At 33.5% G+C, this 21136-nt stretch overlaps 1 protein-coding gene across 4 annotated transcripts in view; it reads left to right on the top strand.

The window, feature by feature from the left end:
- The window catches only part of LOC126747344 (discoidin domain-containing receptor tyrosine kinase B-like), a 147348-nt gene extending 127312 nt beyond the window's left edge, over positions 1-20036 (top strand). For 3 of the 4 annotated variants that reach the window (XM_050455905.1, XM_050455903.1, XM_050455904.1), the window contains 7 exons: positions 1378-1530; positions 5782-5894; positions 5955-6146; positions 15111-15203; positions 15263-15404; positions 15456-15607; positions 18036-20036. In XM_050455905.1, coding sequence (XP_050311862.1) covers positions 1378-1530; positions 5782-5894; positions 5955-6146; positions 15111-15203; positions 15263-15404; positions 15456-15607; positions 18036-18186 — 996 coding nt within the window. In that variant the 3' untranslated portion in view covers positions 18187-20036. Of the gene's footprint in view, positions 1-1377; positions 1531-5781; positions 5895-5954; positions 6147-15110; positions 15204-15262; positions 15405-15455; positions 15608-15805; positions 17591-18035 lie in introns of those variants that run through there. The other variant, XM_050455906.1, reaches the window with a different exon arrangement.
- The last annotated feature ends 1100 nt before the right edge of the window (positions 20037-21136 follow it).

Raw genomic sequence — 21136 nt, 5'->3', positions numbered from 1 at the left:
CTCTTTCTCCTTTAGTTTAATGGGTTCAGGAATACCTGGAAGAAAACAAGAACGACTTAACATTTGTAAATTTTCTAATTCTTCCAGGCAGTTGAAGGCAGGAGCTTCCGGAATGCCTGGAAGAAAAATCTAACGGATCCGAAGAATTCTATTTGGAGTGCTTGGCCTTAAAAATTGCCGGATAATTTGTGGAAAATAAATGCTGAGAAATAGCATTTGAAAACTCTTCCAGGCAATTGAAGCCAGAGCTCCAGGGAAGTTTCATAGTCAAGGAGACCTTAATGTCGAATATCTCGACAACCACTAAGAATATTTTAATGAAATAAAAAGCAGATAATGCAAAAAGGTTTTTCCTATAAATATTGCTTAGGGATGAGGCAGTCTCACTAATAATTTCGGATATATCCCCCCTTTTCTAGCAAAAAAAGGCTATTTTTCTCTGCACACTTTACAATATCATTACTTAACCTGTCTGATGGGTCTCCATGTCGGGCAATAAAAATATCTCATATTTTTTCGTCATTCCAAACTCGAGAGAACGAAGGGGGGGCGAAAGAGTTTATTGCCGGCCCGGTTTCATGCATTACAAATGAGCGAAAGTTACAAAAGTGTGCACTTCCTTAAATGGACCAATAAATCTTCCCCTTAGCGTATTTTACGGTCCAAAACAAGTTGCGGGGAAATTATTTAAAAGACAGTTTTTATGTCTCTATATTACGTAACTGTTTGCGAAAGCTCCCTTTTCCTGATCCCCTTGAGACAATGATGTAATAATGCTCCAGCTTGGTCCGGTTAATAAGCGATGAAATTCGTTTTTTTGCCCCCCCCTCCCCCTTCTTTCTAAAGGGCGAAAAAATCGTGCAACCAGCTCCAATAAACGAACCGAAAATAACATTTCGCGAAAAAAAAAAAAAAAAAAAAAAAAAAAGCGCGCGGCCTAACAAACTAATTCCGTTTTGAAATTTAACAGGTCGCCCGGAAAAAAAACGAACCCCTAGTTATCCCGGATTAAAACCGCGAATAATAATAATAATTTCAATTGTTACCATTTAGGGAGGCTTTTTTCCTCCCGAGTGCCGTATGTTGTTTTCGTCATATCAAGCCCACAAAATAAGGTGGAGGGAGGAGGGCACTAAGTGGGGCCCGTTACTCCAGGATCCCGCTGCTTTATAAGGCGATTCCGGGAACGCAGATGTTTCTCGGGAAGTACGGGACGTCGTTTTCTGAGGGGGGGAATTATGGCAATATGACGGCCGGAATACGAGATGTTTTATCATGCCATATTGAGTAGCGACTTTTCCAGGGCCTTAAATTGTCATTATAGAGCAGTTGATTTCATGCCTAACCTATCCAGAAAAAAATGATTTTTCATTACAGGGTGAACGGAGAGAACAACACTTCACCCCAGGTAGGTTCACCCCGATCAAACTACCGGAAGGGCCTCCGCTAGAGGGCGTAGCTCATCTCCTAGATTTCCCGAGACATCGACTGAGACTCCTAGAGAAACTGGGAGAGGGAGACTTCGGGATGGTAAGTAATATCTCTATTTGTTTTTTACTCTCTCTGCAATATATCCACGTAAAAGACGGGGGGCGAACCGCAAGGAGAGCAAGAAAGAAAAATAACCCGAAGGGAAAATCGAGTTTGTTTCTTTGTTTAATGTGCCCGTTATTGGACCGGGTATCGGGGCGGAGAGGCCCCCACCCCAATAACTTTATACAAAACTTCGACCTTTTCATCCGCTTGTCCTCGATGTTGACTTACTCGGCAATAAATGGCTTTATTTGTGTCGGTTTAAAGGAAATTTCGACGGTTTTGGGATGTTCTTCCAGGAAAACTTGTGTCGTTTCCATCTGGATGAGGTGGAAACTCGTAGCTCACCCAGATTCCAGGATGGAGCTAAAAAAAAAAGCAATTTATGTCTTATACATTGAGATCTGGTTTTTTGTAGTGATCTTTATGAATATTGCCGTTTTTTGCTCGGTTTAATAAACACGTTATTTTAATCATCCAGGCAATAGACGTCATTTTTTTTAGGCATATTTCCATCATAATTTGTCATTTTCTTCCAGACTTTTGGGTCATTTTTTCCAGGATTTTAGAGTCATTATTTCTACTTTCTAATTTAGTTCTTCCAGGCATTCTACGTCATTTTTCATTTTATATTTAAAATCTGAAACAAATTTAATTTTTTCCAATCCAGTTTCACCTCAAGAAACGAAGATTTTCCTGTAGGAAAACAGCCGATGTCTATTGCGGTTTCTCTGGATTTTCCAGAAAACAGCTGTAGATAATGACCTAAATTATTTTTTAAACTGTAGTACTCATTAGGGTTAATAATTTTTATTTAAGACGTTTTCTTCGAAAACCAACTGTTTTTTGGAAAAAAAAAATTTTTGTTTTGATATTTTTGAAAAATATTTCTTGTGGCTTTGCTATTTATTTCAGAAAAAAAATTCATTAAGGTTTTTTGTTGCTATTTTGATGTTTTACCTCGTAGTAATGTTTTTTTTTAATTAAAAAAAAAATTAAAAAATTTTAAGTTTTCAGCCAGAAAAATTGGCTATTTTTTGAAAAATCCTCGATAACACCTTTAATATTTAAGTTAGGGCAAAAAGGTACTCTAACATTTTTTTGGGCATTAGTACATAGAAGCAAATACAAAAATAAAAATGTTGATTTTCCCCGTAGATTTTTAGAATAATGGAAAAATATGAAAATCAGTTTTTCTGGATTTTCCCGAAAACGGTTTTATATAGAAGCTTGAAATAATTTTTAAATTATAGCACTCATTAGGGTTCACAATATTTATTTAAAATATTTTTTTTAAAAACTAATAGTTTGTCCATTAAAAAATTAAAATCAATTTTGAGCATTTTTTCACAGGGGTCCCCCTTGGAAAAATTTTGGAAAAAATCGACCTTAAGTAAATATTTTTTTTTTTTTTTAATTTTTTTAAAGCTTATTATACTTATTAAAAATGACTGAAACTCAAAAATATTTTGAGTTTTTCTCAATTTTTAAGGCATTTTTTGGGTATTTAAATTTTCAAAAATTTTTTGCGCCGTTATTATTAGCTTTAGAAAAAAGTGTCATTAAGGTTTTTTGTTGCTATTTTCATGTTGTACCTCGTAGTATGATTTTTTTTAATTTTCAAAAAAAATATTTTTTTAAGTTTTCAGCTAGAAAAATAGGCTATTTTTTGAAAAATCCTCGACAACACCTTTAATATTTAAGTTAGGGCAAAAAGGTACTTTAACATTTTTTTGGGCATTAGTACTTAGAGCAAATACAAAAATAAAAATGTTGATTTTCCCCATAGATTTTTAGAAAAATGGAAAAATATGAAAATCAGTTTTTCTGGATTTTCCCGAAAACGGTTTTATATAGAAGCGTGAAATAATTTTTAAATTATAGCACTCATTAGGGTCCATAATATTTATTCAAAATATTTTTTTCAAAAACCAATAGTTTCTCCATTAAAAAATAAAAATCTCTTTTGAGCATTTTTTCACAGGGGTCCGCCCCCCTTGGAAAAATTTTGAAAAAAATCAATTTTAAGAAAACTATTTTTTTTCTATTTAATTTTTTTTTGGAGTTTATTTTCGTGCCTTAAAACAAGTGAACCTCGTTTTCTTATATGATCTTTTTTTTTGGGGAAAGTATTGGGTTCAACTTTAAAACCCCTCGGTGCATCCCCTATTAAAAAGACAAGAAATATTATAGAGACAAAAATCGTAAGGAATTTATGCCTCTTCAAGACAAACCATAAAGCACCGGCGTCGTATTTCATAAACCCTCGAAAAAGTCCCGATTTTAAGATTCCGAACCTCGTCATTTTAAGATCCCTCCGAGAAACAAACAACCGTAAACACCGAGTCGGTAAATGTAATCGATGAGGATTTCCTACCCGCGGATAAAGACTTCGCCCTACTTAAAATTCCGGAAGTGCACAACAATATTTCTTATGCAATTCGCGGCGAACGAACGAACGAACGAACCCGAATAAATTTGTGTTCGTAATGCAATCATAAACATGGAAAAGTTTATCGGGAGGTCCGGATTAGCGAAAGGGGAGCGCACACGCCCCCCCGATCGCCCGATCTGCACCCCACGGTGATTTGCTGGTTGTTTGCCGGGCAAATTTAAATTTAAATCGGACTTTTCGGGTCAAAGGGGCGGACCGAAGGGCCAACCGACGACGGATTTATAACAACCCTTTAAGAAGGAATTATTTTGTTTTTCGATAAAGAACTAACTACATAGCAAAAGAAAGGGTTTAGCGGGATAATCGGAAGTAAAGACGGTACCTTGCGACACGTGTTTCTGTTTTTTACACTACCCTAAAGAAGCCAAAGAGCAGAAACACGTGCCATTGTCGTCACTTTTTCTGCGTCCCGTCTTACGCAGTATCCTCATTTATCGTAAATCAGTGCGCGAATATTCGTTATTGCACTGCGCACCTGTGGCCACATCTAACAGTCATACTTTAAAACATATTATAAAGTCATTGGGTCTTAGAAGGTTCAGACCCTTGCTGTCTCTACCTCGCTTTACTCGAAGCCAGCTTAATATTTTTTAAAGTCTGGTACATCAATTTACAGACAATTTAATGTAGTTAAACGTGGCTGTTAATATCATCTCTGTAAGTAAAGAAATTCCTTAGAAAAAAATGTTTTTCCTCTTGGAAGATCTTAATAAAGGTTCAGACCCTCCTTGTTTCCACCTCATGTTACTCAAAGCCAATTTATTATTTTTCAAAGTCTGGACCATCGATTTACAGGTAATTTAATGGTGCAAGACAAAGTACAAAGGCGCCATCGAACAGTCGTGACTTAAAACAAACTTTAAATATTATAAAGTCACTGGGTCTTATAAGGTTCAGACCCTTGCTGTCTCTACCTCGCATTACTCGAAGCCAGATTAATATTTTTTAAAGTCTGGTACATCAATTTACAGAAAATTTACAGATTTACAGACAATTTAATGTAGTATACGTGGCTGTTAATATTATCTCTGTAAGTAAAGGAATTCCTTGGAATAAAATGTTTTTCCTCTTGGAAGATCTTAATAAAAGTTCAGACCCTTGCTGTCTCTACCTCCAATTACTCAAAGCCAACTCAATATTTTTTAAAGTTTTTTACATCAATTTATAGATAATTTAATGGTGCATACAAGGCTATGAATATTATCGACGTAATTCAATTGTAAAAAAAAAAAAATCCTCCTTGAAAGATTTTAATAAAAGTTCAGACCCTTGCTGTCTCTACCTTATATTACTTGGAGCCAACTAAATATTTTTTAAAGTCTTTTTCATTAGCTTACAGGTAATTTAATACTGCATACAAGTCTATTAATATCATCCCTGTAGGTTAAAGGATGCCATGGGAAAAAATGTTTTTCCTCTTGGATAAACATCTCATAGATAGATCTGAATAAAAGTTCAGACCTTTGCTGTCTCTACCTCATATTACTCGAAGCCAACTTAATATTTTTTAAAGTCTAGTACATCCATTTACAGGTTATTTAATGGTGCATACGAGGATGTTAATCTCATCCCTGTAGGTCAAAGGATTTCTTGAAAAATTAATGTTTTTCTCCTTTAAAGACCTTAATAAAAGTTCAGAGCCTTGCTGTCTCTACATCACATTACTCGAAGCCAACTTAATATTTTTTAAAGCCTGATAAATCAATTTAAAGATAATTTAATTCTGTATACCTACCTGGTAATATCATGCCTGTAAATCAATGAAAAAACCTTACAAACTCTTACTCCTCCAGGTTCACCTGTGCGAGGCTGAAGGCCTCCCGGATTTCAACGGAGGCTCCTCCTTCCACAAGAAGCAACTGGTGATCGTGAAAAGCTTGTGGCGCGGATGTGGTGATGCCAAACGGTGCGAAACTTCCCGATTTCCCAACAAGTTCTCGTGTTGCTGACCATTTTCTTGTTTCAGCCACGAATTCCTAAGGGAAACCTCTTGGTTGGCCGGTTTAAGGGATGCGAACTTGGCGAGGGTGGTGGGACTGTGTAGCCAGGACGAGCCGATGTGCGCCCTGTTGGAACACGCGGAGGGCAACGAGCTCCCGAAGTTTCTCGCGCCCAAGGTGACCTTCGAGGATGGAAACCCCGTGGCGCCCACCGTCAGGTAAGAAAAGTCCGGTTTTTCCTCCCTTTATAAGCGACTCATCCCTTTTACCGAGACATGTATTTTGTGTGGCATTCTTGCGCGTATATTAGATGTATTTGATATGAATTTTCGCCGGTAGTATGCGGGAAATGTAGGAGATATTACGTAAAATCACGGAAATATTCACGGAGCGCGAGAAAATCCCATTTTGGGACGGGATTTTCTCGGCGTTTATACGAAATTCTTGCTTTCGGTCGATCGTTCCGGATATTTATTCGTGTACGGATGTTGTATCCGTTGCTTTACTGTGCTGCAACGTTCTCAAGCAACACATCATATATTATTATCGTTAAATATATATTTATTCAACGATTTTTTAGTAATTTTTTGGTTTTGGTATATTTATTAAATTGTAGAATATAGATGTATCATATACGATTCTGTTTACAAAAGGGAGAAAATTTCATAATTAAAAAATTGACACTGGTTTATCTAGTTTTTAAACTCGTTTATTACACCGCACATATTGGATAAAATTCTTTAAAAAAATCGCTGTTTTCGCCCATATTATCCAATATAATAACGCTGTTTTTATACTAAATATTTATATATAAAATTATATGAAATTTAAATAAATCATGGGTCAATAAATCAAATAAAATGGGTTTTTTGCAAAAAATTAAAAAAAAGTTACTTTAAATAGTATACCATACTACAACGTTTAACTTTTATGCAATAAATTTATAGTTGAAGTTCAACCAAAAATGTACATCTGGTGTAAATCAAAAATCAACGTTTATTTAACTATCGTCTGTTGCTTGGGTTTATTGACTGTTACATGCAACTCTCGTGTAAAAAAGTCGGATTTTCACTTTAAAATAGGGCTGCAGTAAATTTTTACTCCCTTAAAACATTTTTTAAGCTTTTGACATCATATTAAAGGCCATTAAAATAATCCCTGTAAGTGTAACTTATCTAGATTAAATCCAGATTACCCTTGCTATAGGAACGAAGAAATATGCAGTGGGAGGATGATCGAAAATAAGAACAAAACGTCGCTCCGGAAAATCCAATCTGCACAATTTTTACGAGGCGAATCTCAGAGAAAACTTTAAATAAATTTTACGATTTAATGTACGGATAAGCCGGGGGAGTAGTTGTTTCGCCCATAAGCCACTTTTATTGCCCCGGGTTTTCCGTTCAAACAAAATCGGATTTATGATAAATAAAAATCCTACTTAAGAAGTCCTTAAGTCGTCCGAGTAACTGGATTTTTCCAGGACATCCAAGGCCTCCAGGGGAGGTCAGTCAATCAGACACATGGAAAGAAAAAACTATAATTAATGACTCTCCGGGGCCTGTATGACACGTGGGGCACAAAGGAGTATCCCCCCCGGACAATTCTATTTCCATTATGTTTATCTGGAAGTTTTAATTCCGGACTTTTATCGCGGAAAATGCCAAAATCTCGGGCGTGCATGCACGATGATGAATGTTTATCTTTCATGTCCGGGGATAATTAAATACGCTTTTTTTTTTGAAAGGGGGAAAAAGGGTGGTGGGCGGCTACAACCCTTAAAAAATCCATAAAGTTAATGAGTGGCAAGTAAATGCCTTATAATCGGCTTCCAAAGGGACTTCACCTCCCTCCCACCCCTTGGGGCTAAATACTCGTCTTCAATAAGATATTAAATTGGCGCGAGAGAGAGAGACATCAAACGATGCGAGGCCCTTTGAGCGAACGCTCAAGAAAATGTTTTCCATTTATTTTTTAACGTTTGATTTCTCATCAGTTTTCCCATTTTCTTCTTATTTTTAAAAAGGTACCGGGGAATATTGGGCCCGCCTTCATCATGTAAAGGTTGTCATAACGCGTTTCGTTTTATGCGTGGATGTATCAATTGGAATTTTTCCAGCAAACGCCGGAAAACGGCGAAATTATTGACAAATTTAATGCGGCCTTTATGAACAATTCGTTACGTTCGAACGAACAATTTGTATTCGCCTTTTGGATATTTTTAATGTTATTCGGAACGATCGGAGAGGGAACAGAGAGTTACTTTGGGCTTTCAATTAATTGGAATATTTTGGTGTATGTTCCATCAAAATTCATCCAGTACTTTTGAAAGTATTTGAGTTTTTGTGGCAGTCATGATCTCTGATAATAAAAAGTGACTTAATGGGATAATTTCAATTATAACTCAAAAAGTTGTTATTGAATAATGTTAGACCATTGATAAAGTTTATGCAGAAATGTTTTCTCAAGGATTCATGATAAGTCTTAACCAAATCCATCTAGTACTTTTGAAAATGTTTGAGTCTATATCAGAGGCATCATTTCTGACAATGCAAAGAGACAAGTTTAATGATAACTAAAAAAGTTGTACCCGAATCACTTTGAACCCTTTATAAAGTTTATACAGCAAGATTCCCTAAACGTTTTACGATAAGTTTCATCAAAATCCATTCAGTACTTTTAAAGATATTCGAGTTTATATGGGAGTATTGATCTCTGATAATATAAAAAGACTCAACAGGACAATTTTAATGATAACTCAAAGAATTGTTATTGAATCATTTTACACCCTTAATAAAGTTTCTTTAGAAACATCGTCTGAACGTTTTATGATAAATTTCATTAAAATCCATCCAGTAGTTTTGAAAATATGATATGTTATTTTAGTGACCCAGTTTAATTATTTTGAGCTTTAAGGGTGAAGTCAAGTAAAATCCAAGCCGTTTAAATCTATTTTCTCTTTATTACCAACGTTTCGGTCTATCATATGCCTTCTTCAGGACAAACAGAAAAAACCAAGGCTTTTCGTTTGACAGTATAAAGTATGGTGTATCTTTTTTGATGATTCCATTAAGTGTCACGTTTTTGAGGATATTTATCGAAGTACTGGTATGCAAGCAACAAGATTAAATTTATTTAAACTTACAACGTTTGAATATATTTAAAAATTTGTGATCTGTAGTCCTTTCCAGACTATTTTGTATTCCAAATTCTCTGGATAATCTCATTACTCATTAAAATTTATATGTCTTTTTTGGGGCTTTACTAAAACTGGCTTTAACGTTTAATCTTTTACACACTTAACCACATTTAAAGAAAGGCATATCGACTTACAAAAGGCATGTTTTCTGTTTAAAATGGGCTTCCCACTCTCTCCTTATATAGAGGGTTTTATTTTTAGATTCTATGTAAAATTTCAAGAAATCGGATTCTATTGTATATTTTATATATTGTTATATTTGTTGTATATGATACAGATCATTGGCAAAGATTATTAAGAAGTAAGCACTTATTAAATTCCTGCTAAAATCAGTTTTAAAACATGTTATTTGTAGACCTTTCCAGACTATTCGGTATTCCGAATTCTCTGGATAAGCACATTGCTCATTGAAGTGTATATGTCTTTCATAGGGCTTACGGGCTTACTTTTAAACCTCTGATAATATAAAGAAACTTAATAGGACAATTTTAATGATAACTCAAAAAATTGTTGTTTAGAGGCACATCTCGTGAACCTTTTATGGTCCTGATTTGAAGTCTCATCAAAATCCATCCAGTTCCCTTAAAGATATTTTAGTTTTCATGATAAAGAGCCTCTGTTAATGAAAACTGCCTTGTTCTTCCTTTTTATTTCTTGTCTAAAGGTTACGGGGCAGATTGACCAAACCTCCCTAAGGATATTACAGGAGAAGGAGCGTTGATTCCTTCCATAATTAACACAATACAGGGATCCCTTTGAAATACTGCTTCACTCCGTTTTCTGGAAATAATTCATAAGCTTTTCCGCGGTTCCAGAAGGGGTTGTAAGCCGGGGGCAAACGTCCGAGAGCTCAAATAGAATTATGCATCTCCATTATTAACACCATTCCGCAACTTGTGGATATTTTATACACATACCCGGGCTGCATATTCGGGGAAATTGTTACTGTTATGAGCCGATGTGTTTTAGGGTTGAAATTGCCCCTAGAGCGGGAGGGTGTTGTAGTTTCGGGTGAATAGGGATGTCTGAAATAGGTTATGTTATTCAGGACCCAAAGAGGTATGGTGAGGGTTGGAAATTTGTCTTTGATGATTATGTTGAGATGAAATTGAAGTTATTTAATGGAGTCACTTGGTATTATTCATATAAAACTACTAAATGGATTTTTTGGAATAAATAGTACAGGATTAGGCAGACTAGTAATTTGGCCTGTACAAGGGAAGAAATTGAAAAATGACAATGCAATTAAAACCTCATTAGGGGCTCGGGCTCTCGTTTGTCACTCGCCTAATACTTCGCTTGTATCGCATTAGACCCTTTGGTCAAATTATTTAATCCCTTAATAGCGAGAAAAGGGTCGATACATGTGTCAAACGTGTAGGGCGCACTAATATTAAATTGGCGTGTACGAAAGCTCATAGATGTCAAATGTAATTAAGGGCATTAATTAGGTTTAGGCGCGCGGCGGGTTCAAAGGGCTCCGGATAATTCGCCCACTTCTAGGGATTAACGTTGCCGAATTGTGAATTTTTTCACCGTTAAATAATCAAAAAAAAAAAATAAATAAAATTCTCCAGTATGGAAAAATGCACGGTATGAACGTTTTCTGCGGGTCCACCAATCGATCGTCGTTTGAAATTTGAACTGTAGGCGGGAATATTCGCGTACAAAACCGGATTATTTTTTTTTTTTGGGCACCGGACATACACGCCCGGAAACGTGAAATTTCGGCAAATATGCGTATAAAGTTACAACAGTTTGAAGCGAGGATTTTTCTGCTTTATAATGAAAAATATATTGGAGAATTTTTTTTTTTTGCTTTGGTTATTCGAGCTCCTAATCGATTTTTGAAGAGGATTAAGTAAACTGGTGAGGGGAAAACTGACTAAAGGAGCTATTTTGTAGTTACAACTCAGCTCCTAGCTTCACAGATAAATTATTAACAATATTGGACAGTTTTTCAACGTCTTGTATGAAAATTCATGTTCAAACAGAACAGAGATATGAGCTTGCAAACTGAAAAAGTCACGTTGGCATCTCAATATCTTTTGACCACTGTTAAGTAAACTGAAGGAGAAAAAACTTACTAAATAAGCTATTTTGTAGCTAGGTACGTGTGCAACTCAGATCTTAGCACCACAGAAAAATTATCACAGACATTTTGGGCACTTTATATTATAGAAATAGGTTGGAGGACTTTTTTGTTTGGATATTCGAGCCCCTCATCAATTTCAGTAGATTTCCATTAACATTTCCAACTACTGAACTGAGCTGCTGCAAAATAGCACCTCCAGTAAGAACCTAGATAATAAAAAAATGTCTAGAATTTTAAAAAAATTAAATTTGTTTCAAAACTTAATGATTTATCTTATAAGAACTGAATTTGCTTTTATTTGCGATAAAAAATGGCACAATTACTGCAATTTTTATCACCTATAATTTTCTTAAAAAGCATTTTTTCTTAGGCAACTATTTTCTGCAAGAAAACTGTTTTTTATTAACCATACCCTTAACCCCCCACCCACCCCACACAACTTACCAGTAAGAAATTGTTTTCAAAAATCATTGTTTTCCAATATAATACACATTAATAACAGCTGGTTTCGTCGTTATTATCTAATCTACTAACACAGTTTCTTTATTTAAATTAGATATAATTATATATATTTATTAATAAATATTTAATACAAAAACAGTGCTATTAGATTGGATATTATGGACAAAGAACGGTGATTTTTCACAAGAATTTCTTACTGGGCAAAGGTTGGGGGTGGGTGGGGGGTTAAGCGTTGTGTTAATGAAAAACAAAGTTTTTGCAGGAAATATAAATTCAATATTTAATTGAATAACACTGTTTATTTAAATTTGATATAATTTTATATATAAATATTTAGCATAAAAAACAGCGCTATTAGTTTGGATAATATAAACGAAAAACAGTGATTTTTCACAAGAATTTTGTCAAATATTTGAGGTGTCGTAATCGAGTTTAAAAACTAGATATGTAAGATCCGTGTCAATTTTTTAAATGCCGAAATTTTATTCCTTTTGTAAACAGTATCGTATATGATATATGTATACTCTACAGTTTAATAAATATACCAAAACCAAAAATTTACTAAAAAATCGTTGAATAAATATAAAATATATAATAATAATTAATAATATATATATAATAAATATAAAAGAAAATATAATAAATATATAATATAATACAATAATAATATATGATGTGTTGCTTGGGTGGGTTCAAAGTTACACAACAATTATCTAGCTCTCGTCCGATAACCCACTTAGGGGCATAAACTACCCCCCGACGGTAATCTTGCCGATGTAGCAAAAATTACTGGACTCGGTTTTTAAGCTCGTTCGAGCGCAAATAGCGAATTCCAGTAATTTTTTTCCAAAAAAAACACCCCGCCGAAGATACGGGGGAGAGCCACACTTAACGCAATTATATCTCCGAGAGTTACAATAGCTGAGTAAATGCATTAAAGTTTTAACTCGATTATGGGAGTTTTCGATGCTTTTTTTCTCTCCGAGTGAAACTTGATTTTTGCGAAAATTACCCCGTTATTAATTAGATTTTGGATTGCCAGTCCGTAAAAGGCAAAAAATATTAATAAATAGTGCCCCTTGTTTGTTTAGTATATTAATTAAATTTCAGTATTGTTGTTATTATTATAATAGAAGCTCTCAAAACAAAACGACGGTTGTTTAATTAAATTTATTTTTTACTGTGGAATTTTGGATTGAGGCACACTAAAAAGCTTTTAATTTAATTTTGATTAGTTAGATAAGAGTCTTGAAACAATGAGGGAAGAACTGACTGGAAGAGCTATTTTACAGCTATGTAGTGTACACAGACAGCTCTTAGCTCTATTGACTAGTTAACCTCCAAAGCATTTTGTCGATGTCTTGTTTGAACTGTTGTATTTCGATCAGGGACGAGAGTTTTCAAATAAAAATTCGCAATAACTTTTGATCACTTTTAAGTAAACTGATGGGGGAAAAACTGATCTAATAAGGTAGCTGCACAGACTAATTATCAAAAATATTAGACGGTTTTTTCTCAGACAGGCTTGCATGAAAATTCATATCAAACAGACCAAGTACATGAGCTTCCAAACTAAAAAATTCCTTTATGATGACTAATTTTATGTAAACTGATTGGGAGAGAAACTGGCTGAAAGAGCTTTGTAGCTGTGCCAATCCAGTTTTAGATCTAAAACCCACGTTAATTAGCAAACGCTGACTCCAAGAGAGCAAACAGTAATCGGGAATCGCGCTGTTTATCTGAGAAATTTTAACTTAGTGAGTGGGGTGGATTAAGGGACGTCTTTGGCGCCCCTAGGACCCAAGCAATACATCATATATTATTATCGTTAAATATATATTTATTCGATGATTTTTTAGTAAATTTTTGGTTATGCTATATTTATCAACCGTATTTCGTCAAGGAAAAATCACTATTTTTCGTCCATATTATCCAATCTAATGACACTGTTTTTATAATAAATACTTAACTATATAATTATATTAAATTTACATAACCAGTGTTATTAAATTAAATATAAATTATATATTTCCTGCAAAAACATTGTTTTTTATTAACACAGCCCTTGCCCCCCCACCCACCCCAAACATTTTCCCAGTGAGAGATTCTTTGGAAAAATCACCGTTTTTCGTCTATAATATCCAATCACGTTTTTATATTAAATATTTATTACTATACATGTATATATAATTATATCAAATTTAAATGAACTGTGTTATTAGATTAAATATTAACGAGGAAACCAGCTGTTATTCATGCGTATTATTTGGAAAACAATGATTTTTGAAAACAATTTCTTACTGGTAAGTTGTGTGGGGTGGGTGGGGGGATAAGGGTAAGGTTAATGAAAAACTGTTTTTTTTCCACAAAAGAATTGCCTGAGAGAAAAATGCTTTTCAAGAAAATTATAGGTGAGAATATACGTATATAATATACGATTCTGTTTACAAATGGGAGAAAATTTCGGCATTTAAATACATTAACGATAAATTTACATTCGATCACTACACCTCAAATATCTGATAAAATAACCCCGATGTCACATATATGCCACTGTGTAGGATACGATATACTTTTCATACATGTATATATCTCAGAGCTTAATAATGGGATACCATACAGAAAAAAATAGGAAATGCCTTAACGTGTATGAAACAATAATTATACCAAATAAGATATACAAATTAAAAAAAAAAATCAAGCATACAAATTTACCCAAAACTAAACAAGGATTTAAAAAAATGAATTTATTTTAGAAAGATGCAGTATATTTACGATAAATCCCTTATGGACATCGTTGGTAAAAATTAATTTTTTCTTTGTACATCAAAAAATGCCGCCCGATGCGATGCATAAAACACATTTATTTAACTATCGTGTGTTGCTTGGGATAAATTATTTAATTTCGAATTCAGAATATAACACTATGCCTTCCCGTTCGAATGCCTGGAATCTGTATCCAGTAAAAGCTTGAAAAAACTGTGCTTATCTATTGGAAGACGTAAAAAATTACTTTAAATGCCTGGAATAAAATGAAAACTCACATCTAATGCCTTGGATACTTAGCCAGAGGCCTGACTTGACGAGAAATTTCAGTTTTCGTCCAGGCAATTGGAGTTCGTATTTTTCTCTTCCTAGTAGCATAATTTATAATTGATAATTTATATTTGGCCATAACTGACTGAAGTGGCTTGGAGGTAAAAACTGAAAACTGATCAAAATGAATTCGAAACTCCAAGTAAATTTCGAATTTCATAAGGTTTTATTAGAAGCGCGGAAGGAAGGTGCCGAACACGATAACGCCCGTAAATTCCGCGAATTAGGCGCGAAAACTGGGTCGCGAGCACACGTGACTCGGATCTTATCGGAAAAGTTTCCAATTTTTCCAGGATAAATATAAGGGGGACGTTTTTTCTCTAATTGTTACAGCTACGGATCGCTGATCTACGTGGCGACCCAGATAGCCTCCGGAATGAAGTACCTGGAGTCCCTGGATCTGGTCCATAGGGACCTGGCGGCAAGGCAAGATCAGTTTATAAAAAATTAATGAGTAAATAAATAATTTTTTTATCTCCCTATAGGAATTGCGTTATAGACAAGAATTACACCGTAAAAGTCTCAGATCATGCCATGTACTGTGACAGGTATGAGAGTGAGTATTACATAAGCGATACGAAGGCCAGGTTGCCCCTGAGGTGGATGTCCTGGGAGGCCCTTTTACTGGTAATTTCTTCGTAATTTCGTGATTTGTTTGGTATATTGGGGGTGTTTTAGGGCCGACAAACGACCAAAAGTGACGTCTGGTCGTTCGCGGTCACCCTCTGGGAGATTTTGATGTTGTGCACGCAGCAACCGTACGCGGAACTCACCAGCGAGCAAGTGGTCGAGAATTCGAACCATTGGTACCAAAACGACGGGTGTCAACGGTAAGAAATTTCTTTTTAATGGTAGATGGGTTTTTTGTGAATCCATTGCTGAAGAGCGTAAGTTAATTGGTCATTTAGGTGCCGAGATATCAAGTTTTTTCACAGCTGGGCTATTTCATCATTTTGATTTAGGTTTTTTTTAAATCAAGTCTGATTTATTTGAAAATTAGGTGCGTTATTGTTGTATTGATTTCATAGAGGTCGAAACATGGACAAAATATTACATTTGCTCACACTCAATTAGAAAAAAGAGACAAAAAAATAATTAAGCCAAGTGGAATTTGGTTAAAACTAATGCATGCCGTAGATGAACCTTGTGCAAACCAAATAGGGAACACCGTAAGTTAATTGGTCAGTATTATAACAAAATATAACGTTCTTTTTTCGTTTGTAGGTCTGACAAATTTTAATTTAATATACAGGGTGTTTCAAATTCGACCCGCAACATGAGGATCTCGGAATCTGTAAGAGATACGACGATCGTTAAATTGGGGCAAAGTTGAGGATGCAATATGCAATTTAAAAAAAATTAAAATTCCGAATGGTTCCGAAAAAATAGGAAATTTGAAAAATCAATTTTATTTTTTTTCTGAGTTTATTTTTTAGCTGCCACTTTTCTTGTGCTACATGGTGGTGTTTTTAGATTTTTAACACGTCGTTTCGTCTTTTTTCATCAACTTTGTTATTTCTTATAGGCGCCATGTTTAGTAGTGCAAACACATAACTTCAGAGTTACACCCTTATTATTGGAAGTAATTTTCCATTTTATTTTACAAAATTACGTTAAATCCTTGGAAGACAGAAAATTACGCAAAATTCCTGGAAAATAGAAAAACTGATCCTAAAAGCCTGGAATAAAAACCAAAAACATGCCAATTTCTCAAATTTATAAAAAAAAATCTTAAAAACGCAATAGCGTTAAATTAAAGAAAAACCTAAAAATTAAATAAAAACATTATATGGCAAAGACCTGAAAAAAATACCTCAGGATCTTGGAATAAATCAAAATTTTATTGCAAATGCCTGGAATAATATAAAAATACTCAAAAAGTATGAAAACTGTTAAAAGTTACTTTAAAAATTCTGAAATTCAAAATTGAAAACCAAAATCTATTTTAAAACATTAAAATTGAAAGAAAAGTGATTTGAAATACCTGGAAGACGTGGAAAATGATTCCAAAGTCCTGAAATAAAACAAGATTTTATTCCAAATGCTTGGAATATCACAAAAGTACTCAAAAAAATCTGAAAAATGTTAAAACTTTCAAAAGTTCCGGAATTTAACATTTAAAAGGAAAAATGATTTCAGTGCATTAAAATTCAAAGATAAATGATTTAAAATACTAGGAAGAATAATATTTTATTCCAAATAACTGGAATATTATAAAGATATTCGAAAAATCTGGAAAATTCTTTTTTAATTCCAGAAATTTTGGAATAAAAGAGTAGTAGGTATAGTAAAAGAGTAGTAGTATACATTAAAATTGAAAGAAAAATTATTTGAAATACTTGGAAGACGTGATAGTTGACCTCTAAGGTCCTAGAATAAAACCAAATTTTATCCAAATGCCTGGAATACGACAAAAATGCTCACAAAAATCTGGAAAATGTTAAAACTTTCAAAAATTCCGGAATTTAAAATTGAAAAGAAAGAATTATTTCAGGACATTAAAATCAAAAGATAAATTATTTAAAATACTTGAAAGAATTTTATTCCAATTGCCTGAAATATTCTAAGGGTGTTCGAAAATTGTGGAAAATTCCAAAAATTTATTTTTTTACTTCAACATTTCTGGAATTAAAAATTGAAGACAAAAACTTATCCTACAACATTAAAATTATTATAAAGAAAAATTATTTGAAATTCTTGAAACACATGGAAAATGACCCTAAAGTCCAGGAATAAAACAAATTTTATTCCAAATGCCTGGAATAATATAAAAATGCTCGGAAAATCCGGAATATTTTAAAATCTATTTAAAAATTCTGACTTCAAAAATATGAAAAGAAAAACTTATTTTAAAACATTAAAATGAAAAGATCATTAAAATTTCCCTGAGGATTATTTCGGCTCTAAATGCGTTTATTATTACTGTTAAAAAAGCCACAGTTTGTAAATGTCCTTTCATCGGTCCACATTACATTTATAATAAATTTTAATCATATAGGTAAAAGAAAAAACGTCGTATTAAAAATCTAAAAACACCATCATGTAGCACAAAGAAAGTGGCAACGCAAAAGTGCAAATTATTTTAAAATCGCATAAGAAACAACTTCAGAAAAAAATAAAATCGATTTTTTTCAATTTCATATTTTTTCGAATATCTTCGTAACCATTTTTTAAATTTCTCGAGATCGCCATATCGAGGGTCGAATTTGAAACACCCTGTATACGTGAGTGGTTTCCGTTAAAACGAGGGATTTCCAGGTACCTCCCGAGGCCCCCCTTGTGCCCCAGGGAGATCTACGACCTGATGGGAGAATGCTGGAAACGTAACGGCCCCGATAGGCCCAGATTCTCCGAGATCCACCTTTTCTTGCAAAGGAAAAACCTCGGGTTTAACCCTAACGTTGTATAGGCCACGCATTATAATACGACATATCCGCGACGGTATATTGTACATTACAGATTTGGTTCGGGACTCAAATGAAACAGGAATTATTAGATAGCGAAAATAATAATTGAATGTTATACAGGGTGGCCCCGAGAAAGGGGGGCGCGTCAGTAGATTTTTTACCCTTCGAGCTGTACATTCTGGTCGCTTCTAGATTTATATGTAGAGTGTACCCTTGAATGGGACACCCTGTAAGATGTTTTTTAGGTTTTTAAATGTGATATTCATTCAATTCCTATAGGAAATTAAAATGGCAATTTAAGCACCTTAAATCAACGAACCTTAAATCCGGTGGTCATGGAGGCCCTGGGGCATCTTTGAGGTGCTTAGTTGTAATACTTGAAAAATATTCTCTGACCAATTAGTAGTGGAAATATAAATTAAATAACGCCTCCTTTTGTATTATATTTTCATATACAGGGTATAAGCTCTGTATAAACTCGCGAGGACTGAATAAGACTGTTTGAACCTCTTGTATTAATTGTTAATGTAAAAAATACATATATGTAATCGTTTTTTGAAAATATCGTGAATTTTTGCATATCTCTTTATTAACAAAAAAGTATCCTTTCATTATTAAACAGTAATAATATATTATTAATTACTATGTAAATTGTTGTAAAAGATCCTGAAGAGAAATGCTCAAATATGTACAAAAAAAAATTCTGGTTGTACCCTCTCCCCGTCCCACCCCCACCCCAAAAAAAAGAATGTTTTTCAAGTATCTAATTGTACAAAAAAAAACTGTACATTTTTTGTTTCAAACGCGATTCTAAAAGTACTGTTTAATGCAGTATGTAAAACGTCAAATTTGTGATTTACGAATAATAATAATAATAATAATATTATGGAATTTTTCGAATAAACATAAGGCTCTCCCCCACCCCTTTTCAAATATTTACTGCCAATTATTGTACATAATGAAACTCTTAAACCGCCCCCGGTAAGTAACGGACGGCGGCCATCTTGGATAGCCACGTGACGCGTCTGTTTACCTATAGGCCCGATCACGTGACGCCTGTCAGCTGACCGGGGGGCGTGATTATTATTTCTCAATTACGAGGGTTATTCGAATCTTTTTTTCTCGTGTAAATACACCCCGATAATGTATAAATATAAAAGAATTGTTCTAGAATTATAAGAAGAAATATGGGCATAAATAAACACTGACGAAAGTTTCGTTCCTTTTTTTAGTTTTAAGGTTCGAGAAAGAAAAAAACAAAAAAATGTTTGTCAATATTTTTAAGATTATTAATTAACTAATATATAGTGACAAAGAAGGTTAATTTTCTAAAAAAAAAGGCGAAAAAAAAACGAGATTATTCTGACCTGGTATATAATATAACGAAAACAAGGCAGATATACAGGGTGCGAATAATTTTTTTTATGGACTTTTCGCCAATAGTAGCACTAAGACAATCAGGTGCGTAACTTATGCTTTTAGTAGGTGAAAAGGCATAATTAGGCCACAAATAGGATCCCCCACCTCTCACACTTTCAGCCACACCCTACTTGTAGATTTTCCCATTTTGTTTCGCTATTTCCCTTCAAATCTCTAAGTGTATGTAAAAAGTGTTGCTAGTATACCCCCCCCTGACTTTTTCACACGACCATTTTTATATACATAAATAAAGTAGGTTGTTTAATTAATTGTATTTTAATACATATCACTTGATAATTTTCGATTTTCACTAATATATAAACATTACTAACGTCGAATTGGCAAATATGTGTATTTTTTCCCTTGTATATAATAACATCTGGATATTGTTTATTTATTATTATGGTTAGGTATTAAAGAAACATGACTTGAATTGTGTTTTATTTCTAATTTAGGACTGATTCCTGAGCAATTTGGGAAAAATGATATTTTTCCAATTTTCTGAAAATCTATGAGGAAAATGAATACTTTTATTTTGGTTTTCGTTTCTATGTAATAATGACTAAAAAAATGCCTAAGTACCTTATTGCTCTAAGTCGAATATTAACGGAGTTATTAAGGATTTTTGAAAAACCCTTTTTTTCAATTTCGAAATTACAAATTTTTTTGAAAATAAAAAACAAAAGTTACCATCAAGTAAAACATTAAAGGAGCAACAAAAAACCTCAATTGCATTTTTTTCTGAAATAAATAGCAACGGCACAAAAAATTTTTGAAAATATTAATACTCAAAAAATGCCTCAAAAATTGAGTCAAACTCAATATTTTTTTGAGTTTTTGTCGATTTAGGGCACGAAAATTACCATAAAGAAATTTAAAGCAAAAAAAAATAAATTTACTTACATTCGATTTTTTCCAAAATTTTGCTAGGGGTACCCCCGTAAAAAAATCCTTAAAATCCATTTTAATTTTTTTATGGATAAACTATTGACTTTCGGAAAAAATGTTTCAAACAAAAGTTGTCGGCCCTAAGGAGCACTATCATTTACAAAAGAATGCAAGTCCCTATATAAGGCCGTTTTCTGGAAAATCCAGAAAAACTGAATTTTCTATTTTTCCAATTTTTTCAAAATCTATAAAGAAAAGTAAAGTTTTTATTTCTGTTTTAGTTTCTATATAATAATGCTTAAAAAAATGCTAGAGTACCTTTTTGCTCTAAGTCGAATATTAACAGAGTTATTAAGGATTTTTAAAAAACAGACCTTTTTTTCGACTGAAAAATTTCGAAATTACAAATTTTTTTAAAAATTAAAAACAAAAGTTACCATCAGGTAAAGCATCAAAATAGCAACAAAAAACCTCAATTGCATTTTTTTCTGAAATAAATAGCAACGGCACAAAAAATTTTTGAAAATATTAATACTCAAAAAATGCCTCAAAAATTGAGTCAAACTCAATATTTTTTTGAGTTTTTGTCGATTTAGGGCACGAAAATTACCATAAAGAAATTTAAAGCAAAAAAAAATAAATTTA

This window comes from Anthonomus grandis, chromosome 19 (genome assembly GCF_022605725.1).
Source record: "Anthonomus grandis grandis chromosome 19, icAntGran1.3, whole genome shotgun sequence".
NCBI classification, from domain to species: Eukaryota; Metazoa; Arthropoda; class Insecta; order Coleoptera; family Curculionidae; genus Anthonomus; species Anthonomus grandis.
The sequence above is the reverse complement of the archived record's forward strand: the minus strand, read 5'-3'. Positions and strand labels throughout refer to the sequence as shown.